At 41.6% G+C, this 15,382-nt stretch overlaps 1 protein-coding gene across 3 annotated transcripts in view; it reads right to left on the bottom strand.

Annotated features, from left to right (window-relative positions):
* Positions 1–15,382, bottom strand: part of LOC138287834 (tight junction protein ZO-2-like) — a 390,358-nt gene that overhangs the window by 120,418 nt on the left and 254,558 nt on the right. For all 3 annotated transcript variants that reach the window (XM_069228742.1, XM_069228726.1, XM_069228733.1), the window contains 2 exons: positions 13,696–13,847; positions 1,368–1,434 (listed from right to left, as the gene is read on the bottom strand). In XM_069228742.1, the coding sequence (XP_069084843.1) occupies positions 1,368–1,434; positions 13,696–13,847 (219 nt within the window). The remainder of the gene's footprint in view (positions 1–1,367; positions 1,435–13,695; positions 13,848–15,382) is intronic.

The raw sequence follows: 15,382 nt of genomic DNA, 5'->3' as shown, positions 1-15,382 counted from the left end.
AAATGTTGTGGCTGCCATTTCAGGACACAGGGACTCAGTCCCTGTGACCTAAAAATTTCAAAAAAATAATAATAATAATGATGTATAACAGAGTAGAATAGGGATACCATGACTTACTGGACCTTGTCGGGGATCTTCTTGGAGCCCCTGGGGCCTAATGTAAAGAAAAGCAAGCTTTTTAGGTTGCCAAGGTCCCACAAGACTTTGCAGATTGTAGTAGATCTCCGCTACACAAGTACACGGGCTACGCTGCCTCCTGAAAGAGGCCTGTGTGATAGGAAAACCATTAAAAAAATATAGAGGGGTTGGGTGACTATGTTGGACTGGCTGCAGGCCTTGGAAACTGCAGGCCTTGGAAACTGCAGGCCATGGGCAACTGCCCACTCATGTACTCTGAAGGAAATAATTGCATTTATTTACTCCAATTTTTTTGTGGTAGGTGCCATCTGCTTCACAAGTGCAACCTTGACCCAGCAAAGGCGTGGTAGGTCCTATTTCAGACAAGGCTATTTAGTTCTCCAGTATTATGAAGTTACTCATCGCCAGCAGAACACTGGAGGGAGCCAGATGTTTAGAGTGACCCCTCAGCTGTTTTCCTGTTTAATTTAAGAATAAAACAGCCTGCCGCCTCTCCTCGCATGACCCAGGCAAACCCACATTCTCCTGACAAAACTCACCATCTTCAAGCTCACCACCGAGGCTGGCTGCAGAGGATTTACAATTAAGTTTCTCCCTCTTCAATGGTCGTCAACCATGTTCCTGAGGCACACCATCTGCCCCTATTCCTTCTAGATAGAAGTCAATGTCATACCAATGAGAACAAGGTTTCTGTGTCAGGATCAACACTGCCATTATTATTGGGTAAGTATGTTCACCTGCAAGAGGAACCTCTATTCTGAACTGGCTCAGATCCCTTAGGATACTACTACCACTTTTGGGATCCAACATAAACATCTGAATTGGCTCACTCATCTTTAGACAACTGAAGCTATGCACATAATCTAGCCACGCCATATCACATGGTCATCATCAATTGCTTTATTCCATTACTGACCAATGAACACATCATTCAACAGTAACAGGTCTTACAATTTTGCTTCAGGGACAGGTGATAAACTCAAAATAAATTCTCTTTTTAGAGATCCAATTTATCAGGAAGATGCAGCTACAGCTGATTATGGCTTCACCCATAGATCCATCTTGGATGCCCACAGACCACAGCCTCAAACACAACTTCTAACACTGCGCAATGTATATAAAAACACATTCCACCATTTTTTCTTGCTTGGTCTATTTCAGCCCTCCATAACTGACACAAAGCAACACATCACATTTATCAAACACCAGAATTTAACATGTTAACATACCCATATATTTCTTCATCTTCAGGACTAGGATGAAGAAAAATTTTCGGGATTGATCTTGGTTGATAGTCTGTAACAAAAGGCAAGGTTTGAGGAATACAAATTATCAGCAAAAAATGAAAGAAGGTTTTGCATGTTTTAAAATTAGCAAATATAACAACAAATGCAATGTAAATTAGGTCTGTCCTCTGCTGTCCCTTGCACAGCATATACTCACAAGTTAATTAAGTGCACCACAGAAGTGTCACAGAGCAAACAAGCATTGACAAAGCCAAAAGGTTTATCTTCTGTGAGACAAAGTATTTGAATTATTGGGTGACTATGTATGCTGCATCTAGCTGCCCTAGGAACAAAAACTTATCTGAAGCAACATTAGACACCTCAAAGAACAGTGCTAATGGATGCGCATTTATGTTGCATCGTTAAGAAATCTTAAGCATGCACACCTCTTTACTTTGTTAACAAAAGACTGTACATCCAACAACATATAATGACAGCAAAGCAGAACATATTAACATGCAAGGGGATTAGTGAACAGAGCCCTTATAACAGGCTAAGTTAGGAAACTTAGAAGCACTTCTTAAAAAAGATAGTAACCCACCAATTAAAATGTCCTTGTGTTGGCAAAGTAAATGATTAAAAAATAAACAATGGCTCAATTACACAGCATATCTAGTATCACAGATGCAGTCTAACATCAACAAAACCTATGGTAAGCCATGAAAACACTAATGCCTGAACGGGAACTGTTGTCTATCTATACCTGTACTTCCTATTGTACCGTCTGAAGAATTGACATGAGGTCATAGTAAACAAACATAAAAAAAAAAAAACATCGGCAATGCCAATAGATGTGCCTTTAAAATAATGTATGGTAGTGGGAAGCATTACAAGCAGGTAGTGTGGGAACGGATATGTATTCGTGTAGAAGCAAAGAACTGTAAAATAATATTGGTGTAGGTTAAAAGGTCAGGTGACAGTTTCTCTGTCAAGCTAGACCTGAAAATCCATTTAGGTTAACAAGTGCTCTCCACCAATCTGCGCAGCTGCCAGAGAAAAACACCATAAATTATCCAGTTATCTGAGAGAATTTACAGCATGCAGGTGCCACTGGAAACAGCTGGATAAATAAACAAAATGATCACAGGTGTGTGGAAAACACACACTTTTTTGTTGGAATATACGAATTCTGCCCAATGAAAACATGCAAGCTTGGCTCCCAACCTGTGGGTGGAGTCAAAGTTCCCTCTTATGATGTTCTCACATAACTGTCTGGCGACAGCTGTGCTTTCATGCCATAATGAGTAAAGTTGGTCTAGGCATATGCAATCAAACACATGAACAAGGAGCGAAACGACGAGCAAAGACAAGTACACTGCTCTCACTTTGATCCACAAAGGGCTTTTTATTTGCAGAAAGTAATTTCTCACCTACTGACCTGTTTCTTCCACTAAATTAACCCTTGCATGATAACAATCTCCTCTCTATGGCCGTAAGCATTACGCTTTCACTTCCAACAATATTCCACCTTTGCAATTTGCAGGTTCAAACGTTTTATGTAATTGGACCATAAAAATGAAAAACAGGCTATTGATAAGTAAAAACGGACAGACATGAAAAGATAATATTACCATAAAATGGGTATTTACAGTTGGATTACTTATGATCAACATCTATGTGCATTTTAAAAACATCTATACTAATAACCACCACAACAAAAACAAATCAGACCTGGTCTATAGTTTTCTTCCCTTGCAATAAAGGATGTTTGAAAAGAAAAACTGACCAAATAATCTCTTAAATGACATACAAATTAAGAGTGCTTTTGATTTTAATAAGATAATGACTGGAGATTAGGAGCAATTCTTAATCAGTAGGGCAAAGGACCTATGCATGCCTTTAATTGAACTGCAACATCTGCCCTTGTATGATTTGAGAGAGCTTTTGTATAATTAAACTAACATATGAATTAATATTAGTCTGCACCTCAGTTCATATGTGCATACTGACATGGAGCTATTGCAAATGAAACAAAATCATTACGATGTGTTAAGGTGTGTTTTTTCTGGCTTAAACTAAGACTCAATTAGGCCCCAACTTCATCCTGTTCAAAATGGATGCCATATGTTCATCCTGCTTTTTTCACTTGACATCACATGCAACAGGGTGTGGATCGTTTCTTTCTGAATGAGACTGTTCTCAACCAGCCTGCCAGAGGAAGTCCCTTTCCGCCTGCAAGCTGTATTGCACTCGTTCACAATGGTACACTGCCGTTTATATAACCGATTTGCTCCAACAACTCCGGATGAAATTAGGTCAGAAGAGGCATATCAAAATGAATGTAGTAGGTTAGTGTGAAGGTGGGAAGTTATGGGACGTTTTAAAACGTGACCATGTGATTTGTTGAAGCAATGATCATACCATGCTGACTTTGCAGTTTCAATCATTGTCTATGCAAGAAAACTATGTACAATGTTGAAATTGCATGTGAAACAAACCTTGTAGGAGATCTTTCTGGAGCCTCTAGGGATGATGTTCGATTTCTAAAACTATATTATTCTACATTGATAGCCAACATAGTAAATTAATTTTCTATCATTCAATGAGATTACCACTGCATCAGAATTTACTATTTTCTGTATTGTACATTTTAAGTTTGTAATAAACCTTTATGTTATTTTAAATTATAATTTGAATCTCCCTTTTTGAGTCAGTCCTTTCTTTTGATTGCATTTTTTAAATGCTATTTTGAAACTTATCTCTAGGGACACACTGCATCGGAGACTTTGATACACCTAATTTTTACTGTGCCCTACTGTGATGTAGATTTTCTAGGGCCTTGCACACCATACTTTCTAGACACCCTTGTGTGATCTGTCATACAGCTCCAAAGTTTTGCAAACACACAGACAGGCGGTCTTTTTAAGACTTTTGCTCATGTCTGAACAGAACCCCAATGTCATAGGAAAAGCCAAAGGGAGATTGGCTACTGACCTCCCAATTCAGGTTATACAGCACCTGGCAATGCTGGCCCCATGTATACAGTAAGGAGCATGCAACCTTTTACCTGTACCACTATAGGAAAACCGTCTAGTGGTGCTTCCTCAGAAAAGGTGTGTCCAGTTCCTTTAACAAGAGTCCTTAGCTTTTATAACATCTCAGATGTGTACAAGAGCAACTTATAAAGTGTATTGTGTATGGGTTTGTCTGAGTGTGAATGGACTTGTGAGTGCTTGGGCCAATGGACCCCCCCCCAAAAGAGTGCTGCACAAGACATTGGTCTCATTTGTGCTTGGCAGATGATGCCTATCTCAGAAATCCGAGTACATACATACACACTGGTCCCCCTCAGTAAAACTGGTGTACCTGATGGAGAAAGTAGCTAGCTCAGTCACTTTGGTTTGGCTCACATTCCTCTGAGTGAAAGCCATCTATCCCACATTACCAGTCTTGTGGTGAAAGTCTGTCTGTTACACCAGCGCTCCAGATGAATGCACAAAACACCTGGGCCAGCCCATTTCATTCATGGTGTTTACTTTGGAAAGACGCTTGCAAATTTGGCCAGCAACATCAAGAAAAAGGCTTTCACATGGGTGGAGGAGCTTTGAGCATACTGTTTTTTGATGAGCGCAGAGGAGGCTGTAAGTTTCAAATCTAAGAACCAAGAAAGACAAACCTCCCCCAGACCACCGTCATTGGAATAAAGTCGATAAACTTGCCTTGCTGATTGGCTTTGAAAAGTAAAATTACCTCCCTGCACAAGGACTAGGACTGAGCCTGCCAGGAGTCACCTGATTCTGGAAAACACAAAGCACAGTTGACTGGGAGGTCTATCATATAGCTATGGCTTCTTGAAATCTGTAGCTCCAGCTAGACATGAATACCATGTCTCCATCCCCTGGTTGCGTGGTTCCATGTATAAAGAAGGTCGCCCCGATTCAAGAACCCCACCTATTCAATTTATGGTTTCAGGTCTGTATCTGGTTAAAATCACAGCCATAAGTAACTAAATAAACCTGTTGCCAGTAGCAATTGATAATGAAAATGTCACTTACCCAGTGTACATCTGTTCGTGGCATCAGTCGCTGAGATTCACATGGTATGCATGAGCTCGCCATCTGGTGTTGGGTCGGAGTGTTACAAGTTGTTTTTCTTCGAAGAAGTGTTTTCGAGTCACGGGACCGAGTGACTCCTCCTTCTGTGCTCATTGCGCATGGGCGTCGACTCCATCTTCGATTGTTTTCCCCGCAGAGGGTGAGGTAGGAGTTGTACTATAGTAATAGTGCCCGCGCAATGAAAAATGTAAGTATGTACCTATTAAAGGATTAAATAATATATATACAAATGTTCAAAATTGAAGGTAACTTCTGAACTGCTACAGGCTTCCGGGGAGGTGGGTGGGTCCATGTGAATCTCAGCGACTGATGCCACGAACAGATGTACACTGGGTAAGTGACATTTTCAGTTCGATGGCATCTGTCGCTGTAGATACACATGGTATGCATAGACTAGTAAGCAGTTAGTTCCCCATAAGCGGTGGTTTAGCCTGTAGGAGTAGAAGTTGTCTGAAATAGAGTTCTTAATACAGCTTGACCTACTGTAGCTTGTTGTGCGGATAGCACATCTATACAGTAGTGTTTGGAGAATGTGTGAGGCGTAGACCAAGTGGCTGCCTTACATATTTCCTGCATTGGGATGTTTCCTAAAAAGGCCATTGAAGCACCTTTTTTCCTTGTTGAATGTGCCCTGGGAGTAATGGGCAGTTGTCTTTTTGCTTTAAGGTAGCAGATTTGGATGCATTTAACTATCCATCTGGCTATACCTTGTTTTGATATTGGGTTACCTGCATGAGGTTTTTGGAATGCAATAAATAGCTGTTTAGTTTTTCTGATGTTTTTTGTTCTGTCAATGTAGTACATTAATGCTCTTTTGACATCTAATGTATGTAGTGCTCTTTCAGCCACAGAATCTGGCTGTGGGAAAAAAACTGGTAGTTCTACCGTTTGATTTAGATGGAATGGTGAAATAACTTTGGGTAAAAATTTTGGATTAGGTCGTAGGACGACCTTATTTTTATGTATTTGTATAAAAGGCTCTTGTGTTGTGAACGCTTGAATTTCACTTACTCTTCTTAGAGATGTAATGGCGATGAGAAAGGCAACTTTCCAGGTTAGGAATTGTATTCCGCAAGAGTGCATGGGTTCGAAAGGTGGGCCCATGAGTCTTGTTAGAACCACGTTTAGGTTCCATGAAGGAACAGGTGGTGTTCTTGGTGGTATAATTCTTTTAAGCCCTTCTATGAATGCTTTGATAACTGGTATCCTATACAAGGAAGTTGAATATGTAGTTTGCAGGTATGCAGATATTGCTGCAAGATGTATTTTAATAGAAGAGAAGGCTAGCTTTGCTTTTTGTAAATGGAGCAAGTAATTTACTATATGTTTTGGAGTTGCGTCTAGTGGTTGTATCTGATTATGATGGCAGTACCAAACAAATCTTTTCCACTTACTTGCGTAGCAGTGTCTAGTGGATGGCCTTCTGGCCTGCTTTATGACTTCCATACACTCTTGGCTAAGTTGTAAGTGTCCGAATTCTAGGATTTCAGGAGCCAGATTGCTAGATTCAGCGATGCTGGGTCCGGGTGTCTGATCTGTTGGTTGTGTTGCGTTAACAGATCTGGTTTGTTGGGCAGTTTGATGTGTGGTACTACAGACAGATCTAGCAGTGTTGTGTACCAGGGTTGTCTTGCCCACGTTGGTGCTATTAAAATGAGTTTGAGTTTGTTTTGACTCAATTTGTGTACTAGGTAAGGAAGGAGAGGGAGAGGAGGAAAAGCGTAAGCAAATATTCCTGACCAGTTCATCCATAGGGCATTGCCTTGGGATTGCTTGTGTGGGTATCTGGACGCGAAGTTTTGGCATTTTGCGTTCTCTTTTGTTGCAAATAAGTCTATTTGTGGTGTTCCCCAGAGTGTGAAGTAGGTGTTCAGAATCTGTGGGTGGATTTCCCATTCGTGGACTTGCTGGTGATCTCGAGAGAGATTGTCTGCCAGCTGATTCTGGATCCCCGGAATAAACTGTGCTATTAGACCAATTTGATGGTGGATTGCCCACTTCCATATTGTTTGAGCTAACAAGCTTAACTGCGTTGAATGTGTTCCTCCTTGTTTGTTTAGATAATACATCGTTGTCATGTTGTCTGTTTTGACAAGGATGTATTTGTGGGTTATGATTGGTTGGAAAGCTTTTAGTGCTTGAAAAACTGCTAATAATTCTAGATGATTTATATGCAGTTTTGTTTGATGTATGTTCCATTGTCCTCTTATGTTGTGTTGATTGAGATGTGCTCCCCACCCTGTCATGGAAGCATCTGTTGTTATTACGTACTGTGGCACTGGGTCTTGGAAAGGCCGCCCTATGTTTAAATTTATACTGTTCCACCATAGAAGCGAGAGGTAAGTTTGGCGGTCTAGCAACACCAGATCTAGAAGGTGACCCTGTGCTTGAGACCACTGTGAGGCTAGGCACTGTTGTAAGGGCCTCATGTGCAGTCTTGCGTTTGGGACAATGGCTATGCATGAGGACATCATGCCTAGGAGCTGTAGTATTGTTCTTGCTTGTATTGTTTGGTTTGGAGACATGTGTTGAATGACCCTGTTGAAATTGTGGATCCTTTGTGGAGTTGGCGTTGCTACTCCTTTTGTCGTGTCTATTATGGCTCCTAGATATTGCTGTACTTTGCTTGGCAGAATGTTTGATTTTGCAAAGTTGACGGTGAACCCTAGTTTGTAGAGGGTTTGTATGACTTGATTTGTGTGGTTTGAGCATTGTGTGAGCGAACTGGTTTTGATTAGCCAGTCGTCTAGATACGGGAACACATGTATTTGCTGCCTTCTGATGTGTGCAGCGACTACTGCTAGGCATTTTGTGAATACTCTTGGAGCGGTTGTTAAACCAAAAGGCAATACTTTGAATTGGTAATGTATTCCTTTGAATACAAACCTTAGATATTTCCTGTGTGATTGATGTATTGGTATATGGAAATATGCGTCCTTGAGGTCTAGGGTTGTCATGTAGTCGTGTTTTTTGAGCAATGGTAACACTTCTTGTAGTGTGACCATGTGAAAGTGGTCTGATTTGATGAATGTGTTTACTACCCTGAGGTCTAGAATTGGTCTCAGTGTTTCGTCCTTTTTTGGTATCAAGAAGTACAGTGAATAAACTCCTGTGTTTATTTGTGTGCTTGGTACTAATTCTATTGCATTTTTTTGCAGTAGTGCTTGAACTTCTATCTCTAGAAGCTGTGAATGGTATTTTGATAAATTTTGTGATTTTGGTGGTATGTCTGGAGGGAATTGCATGAATTCTATGCAATAACCATGTTGGATAATTGCTAGGACCCATGTGTCTGTAGTTATTTTGTCCCATGCTTCGTAATATTGACGTATCCTCCCCCCCACTGGTGTTGTGTGGGAGGGGTGAGTGACGTGTAAGTCACTGCTTGTTGGTAGTGGTTTTGGGGCTTTGAAATCTTCCTCTATTCCTAGGGAATTGCCCCCCTCTATACTGGCCCCGAAAACCTCCCCTGTACTGTCCCTGGTAGGTGGGCGGTGCGGACTGTGAGGTGCTAGCTTGTGTGGCCTGACCCCGAAACCCTCCTCTAAAAGGTGTTTTGCGGAAGGTGTTATAAGATCCTCTGCTCTGCGGGGAGTAGAGTGCGCCCATGGCCTTGGCAGTGTCAGTGTCCTTCTTGTGCTTTTCTATGGCTGTGTCGACCTCCGGACCGAACAGAAGTTTTTCGTTTACTGACATGTTAAGCACTGCCTGCTGAATTTCTGGCTTGAAACCAGACGTTCTGAGCCATGCGTGCCTACGGATGGTAACCGACGTATTAATGGTCCTTGCGGCCGTGTCTGCTGCATCCATGGAGGAGCGTATTTGATTGTTGGAAATGTTTTGACCCTCCTCAACAACCTGTTTTGCTCTTTTTTGCAGATCTTTTGGGAGATGTTCAATGAGATGCTGCATCTCATCCCAGTGGGCTCTGTCGTATCGCGCTAGCAGCTCTTGTGAATTTGCGATGCGCCACTGGTTTGCTGCTTGGACAGCAACCCTCTTCCCGGCTGCATCGAACTTCCTGCTTTCTTTATCTGGGGGAGGTGCATCCCCAGAAGTGTGTGAATTTGCCCGTTTTCTGGCAGCCCCTACCACCACAGAATCTGGTGGCAGCTGAGAGGTGATGAATACAGGGTCCGTAGGAGGCGCCTTATACTTTTTGTCCACCCTAGGCGTCACTGCCCTACTTTTAACTGGCTCCTTGAAAATGTCCTTTGCATGGCGTAGCATGCCTGGGAGCATCGGCAGGCTTTGGTAGGAGCTGTGGGTTGAAGAGAGGGTGTTAAATAAAAAATCATCCTCTACTTGTTCCGAGTGTAGTTCCACATTATGGAATAGTGCTGCTCTAGCCACCACTTGTGAGTAGGCTGTGCTGTCTTCCGGTGGTGATGGCCTAGTTGGGTATGTGTCTGGGCTGTTATCAGACACTGGTGCGTCGTACAAGTCCCACGCATCCTGATCTTGGTCATCGTGGCTCATGGCGGTGTGAGCTGGCGAATGTGACGGGGTGTAAGTTGGCGAAGCCGGAGTTACAGGTGGAGGCGAGGGAGGAGGTGTTACCTTTTGTGCTGTTTGTTGCTGAGGAGTAAACTGAAGCGTTCTCTTTCGTTTGACAGGTGGAAGGGTACTGATCTTCCCAGTCCCCTGCTGAATAAAGATACGCTTTTGCGTGTGATCCACGTCAGTGGATTGCAGTTCTTGTTCAAATCTATGTTTCTTCATTTGTGAAGACATAGAATGCTCTTCAGTATAGGAGCCTGAAACAGGGTCTGATGTCGCTTTTTTCGGCTCCGAAAACCCTGTTGATTGTTTTTTCGGCTCTGAGGTAACCTTCCTCTTTTTCTGTGCCGAAAATTCTTGGCCTCTATGGTCTTCGGCGCCACTGTCTCGGCGTCGATCCGTGTCGACACCGAACTCTCGGTGTCGATGCTTCTGTTTAGCACTCTCTCGGTCCCGAGGAGGCTGCGTGCCGGTGTCTCGACCGAAGTCGGACGATCTCGACACTGAATGGGCCTTTTTCGGTGCCGATTGTTGGTCACCGAGAATTTGGGTGGAGCCATGGCCGGTTGGCAGTGGCGTCCCCTGGGCCTTCTTTCCTTTTTTAAGTTCTGATCTCGACGTCTTACTCACAGTTTTTGTAGAGTCTAGCTCGTCGGAGTCTGAATCCTGGATGGAAAAGGATTCCTCCTGTTCCTCTTCTGTCTCGAACTGTCGACGCTCCTTTGGCGTGGACGCCATCTGCAGTCTTCTCGCTCGACGGTCGCGCAGAGTTTTTCGGGACCGGAACGCCCGACAGGCCTCACAGGATTCTTCGCTGTGGTCGGGTGACAGGCACAGGTTACAGACCGAGTGTAGGTCCGTATAAGGATATTTGTTGTGGCATTCGGGGCAGAATCGAAACGGGGTCTGTTCCATCGGCGTTGTTCTCCACGCGGTCGGGCCGACTAGGCCCCGACGGGGTGCCGAAATCTACCCCGAAGGGCACCGAAGCGCTTCGATGTTCAACGCGTCGTCGTATGTGTCTATCTCGAACCGGATCGCAACGATACCGTCGAAAATCTTCCGGTTTCAGCTATCTTTCCGTTCCGAAACTCGGAGCGACAGGAACACGTCCGAACCCGATGGCGGAAAGAAAACAATCGAAGATGGAGTCGACGCCCATGCGCAATGAGCACAGAAGGAGGAGTCACTCGGTCCCGTGACTCGAAAACACTTCTTCGAAGAAAAACAACTTGTAACACTCCGACCCAACACCAGATGGCGAGCTCATGCATACCATGTGTATCTACAGCGACAGATGCCATCGAACATGTGGATACCAGTGTCTTCCTTCTAACGTTAAAAGCACTCTTGGAGACATTTAGTGGGAACTGACTCACTTTTTTAACCATTGTCCTTATAAAATAAAAAAGCAGTCCAGCTGCTTCTGGTTCTAGTTGCCTAAATAGGTTCTCCACCTGAAAATAGTAACTATACAACAATTCATCTAGGACCTCACCAGAAGTACCTAAAACATTTTTAACGACACATACATTGTTGTTTGGGTTGTGGGCTTGGAATTATTAATATTGGATTTTCAAGTGCTATCCCAATTTAATCAGGAGTCTTGAACAATTTGTTTATTTTTATTTTTTATGGAGGCAACACCTTTAAAACAGAAGACCCTTCAGCACCACAGGCATCTACTTTAAAGTAAATTCTTAGTAATTCTATCTCTGCCTGCATGCTGTCAATCACCCCCATATTCTTCTAAAAGTCTGAATCCGTCTGACAGGACCTGAGTCTACCTAAAGCATCCCCCACACAACACCATTGGCAAAGGGGTCAATGCTAACTGGAAATGTACTGCACAACATGAGGCAGCTATAATGACAGTTGGGGTGGTAACTTAGGTCCAAGATGTGCTAGAGCATTCCAATTTTCTTTATATATCATATTTTAAGTGTACTATTTTACGGGACCTGAAGCTGGACATTTTCTTTTTTAGGAATTACAGATTAGACACAGAAGCTACTGAGTTATCTACTGTACCATAGTAATTGCAAGTTTCTAAAACCATTTATTTCTTGAAGTAAGCTTTGGCTGCTTACCCTCACAACCATCCCAGAGTGAAATGCCTAAAGGAAGTATCTTAGTTATCCAGCTGAGTGCATCAGTAACGTGACCCTCGAACGCTAGCAGTAGGGGCCAGAAAATTCTGACTGCCCTACACATTAGACGAGTTGACAAGGGACATTATGACAGTAAGAAGCAAAAGGGATACGTAGGTTATCCTCAGGTTTTCCAAATGGGATTAATAAGGACACTGAACTCTGTAGTTTTATGATTCCAGCTGTGTAGAGTATTGGTGTGGTTAAAGAAGGGATTATAGTAATAGTAAAGCAACAACAAAATAAAACATTTAAGTGAAAGCAAACTCTGAAAGTGATTATTCTGACACCCCACTCGATGGCTCTATAAATACAACTTTCTAGCTTTGATGTTTACTAAATTGCTTTCTTCTGTTATGTTACACACTGTTTTCAAGTGCTGTGATAAAACAATTGTGTTGTTCTAATGAAAATGAATTGTTATATCAAAATGATTATCTTTGTTTTTGGCAAATAACTCATGTTTGCAGGAAATGTAACTGATCATTAATGCAGTAATCGTGAAACAAGAAGTGTTACAAATAATGAATAACATTATTTTAATTATTTTCAAACCAGAAAGGTTAAAAAACACTGACATTTGGGATTACCCTGTTTGCCATAATCTGTATCCCTGTTAAAAGATCGGTTAGCTACTTGAAACACAGTATTTTGGCCAGAACAATAGATGAAAGCTGTACATAAGAGATGTATTTTTTTCAATGATGTTTGAAACCTTGAAGAAGAATTAAGCCTAAATAAACAGATTTTATGTTTAAACTTTAAGACAAAATATTGCCTCTTTCCGGGCTAGATGGCACTTCGGACAACATTTATCTAGTGGTTTACTATACAAGCTGCCTTTGGCAGCAATAAGACTTGAGTGAACTGTGAAACCATGCACGTACTGGAAGGCACAGGGTGTAGGAATAGCATCAGTTGTAATATTAGGTAAATTTAGGTTTCGTTCACAGAGTTACTTTAATAAATCTTAACTACTTAAATTATTCCATTGCCCTTAAATTTCATGCATGCATAATTATGCAATAGGAAGTTTTTATGGTGAGATAAGAATATAAAGGAAGATTCCCAGGGGAGCTTACTCTGAGTTAACCATTAGAGTTGTTTACTGCAAAGGGACTGAAAGCACTGTTCAATGATCTATTCAGTACTGTGAGCTACCCAGCGAGGAATACAGTACCATCTTATGTTATTTAGGGGCAGGCAATTGGTCCTTTCACCTAGGGGCTTGCACTATTTCCAACTATTCTTCTTGCGACTTCTAGTAAAACTGCTCTCTCCACATAGCCTTATAGTGACTTGCGCTTGTGCAATACAGAACCCAACAGTGAGTTGGCCATCAGCATGGGAATGCCAGGGACACAGAAAAGGAAGAGATTATCCAGGTGAACCGACAAAAGAATAGAAATGATACAGTGGGCTGAAAGGTACACAGAACAGTAGTAATTACTAACATGATATTTAATAATTTTCTATACAAGTTATAATTTGACATTACACCATCATTTCAATGAACAATAATTTGGTTAAACAAAAATACAAAAACAAAATCTAAAAAAGACGTACCTGGTTCATCATCTGTGTATTTCTGCTCCTTGGTCATCTCTGTGACTACTGGAGAGGTAGGAACAACTGGGACCTCATCAGTCATCACTGCTTTGAAAGGGGTAGGCATGGCTCCCATTCTTGTCAGCCTACTTGGTGCCTCCTCTCTGGAGCTTAGAGGAAAAAAAGCAAAAAACTCTAAAGAGCGCAATAAAAATGTGGGTTATTCAAGTTTACTGCTGCAAAAGAGTTAACATGGGTGCTTGCGTCAGCAGTGAAGTTTACAAATATCTGTGATTAAACTCATTACATTATACTGTGGTTCAACAACTAAAGATATTGGAATGTTTTCATAGTGGTTCAGTTTAGTCAGTCATGTGGGTGGGGACTAAGACTCTGGAAGATGGCTTTGTTAATTTGTGTCGATCTGATGCAGATATAATCACAACAAGCACTTGTCATAATCTTAAATTCAATAATAGATTGTCTCTCAGTAAATACTCAAGAGTCCTCAGTTCAAACAGGTACAATCCAACACCAGTTTGAACTGAGGACTCTTGTGTATTCACTGACAGAATCTATTATTGAATTTAAGATTACAACGAGTGCTTTTTGTGATTATATTTGTAGATAACTATGATGTTATCATTGCTAAGTTTTAGTTTTTTTTTTTTTCCTTAGCTTTAGCACCATCGGATTAGTTTAGGACATTTAATTTATATTTTACTAATCGAAAGGAGAGCGCCAGATCCTGAGAAAATCACCCATTAGTAGTACCAGATCTGATGCAGATATTCTGAAGTTCTGTCTCTAAGCTTCAAGGTGATGCACAGGAGAAGAGCAGGTTAGCCATTTCATACTACAACTTATTTAGCCAGATTCATAATGTCATCCTAACTAACTGGACACACAGCTTAGGAAATAAAAGTGCCTACCAAATCCAGAGGACCAGGATTTGTTTTGTTTAACATCAAAAGGTGCATTTTAGAATTCTTCCTCTTGTGCTTTCTCTCCCCATCCTTTTCCCAACCTCCATGAACACTGACCACCCTATAACCGTGGGCACTACAACCCACTCTTTCTTTATCTGGAGTCCTGCTTTGAATTGTTTTTTGAAGATTGTCCACTGGGGGGACTGTTTGAGAAATCAGAAGTTTGACATTTGACTTCTTCAAAAATATTAATCAGTAAAGCTTAGACAGATATGCTGACTAAGGCCAGAAGCAGGCAAACCATGTAAAATAAAGTTAGCCCAAGCATAGCTATGTGTGATACCATGACATTATGAAGCATTAGTACTATCTGGAATTGAACCCCTTATCACTTGATTCTCTTCATGAAACATTTAATCTTAGTCTGTGAGCCTATTTAATGGGTACCAAACCTGTTGTGGAACTATTCGAGTAACTAGGGATCTGAAAGGAGGAGATTGTGGGGTGTCACCAGACTCTCCCCAGAAACAGCAAGGGCAATCCTTTCTTGGGGATGCTGCAACAAAATATTACTCTGTCTAGGGCAAGAAAAAACCATATCCAGACAATGGCAAATTTGATTTATTACTTCTATAAATATTGCTTTATTCTTAGAGCCATTGGGGTTTTTTGCCCATAAATATGGATTTGCAGCATTTGCTTTATAATCCATCCAAAGTCAACCTTTTCTTGTTCTGGTTTAAGTTGACTTTGGGTGGATTATATAGCAAATGCCA

The sequence above is a fragment of the Pleurodeles waltl genome, chromosome 1_1 (genome assembly GCF_031143425.1).
Source record: "Pleurodeles waltl isolate 20211129_DDA chromosome 1_1, aPleWal1.hap1.20221129, whole genome shotgun sequence".
Classification (NCBI taxonomy): domain Eukaryota; kingdom Metazoa; phylum Chordata; class Amphibia; order Caudata; family Salamandridae; genus Pleurodeles; species Pleurodeles waltl.
This window is presented reverse-complemented; position numbering and strand designations above follow the sequence as displayed.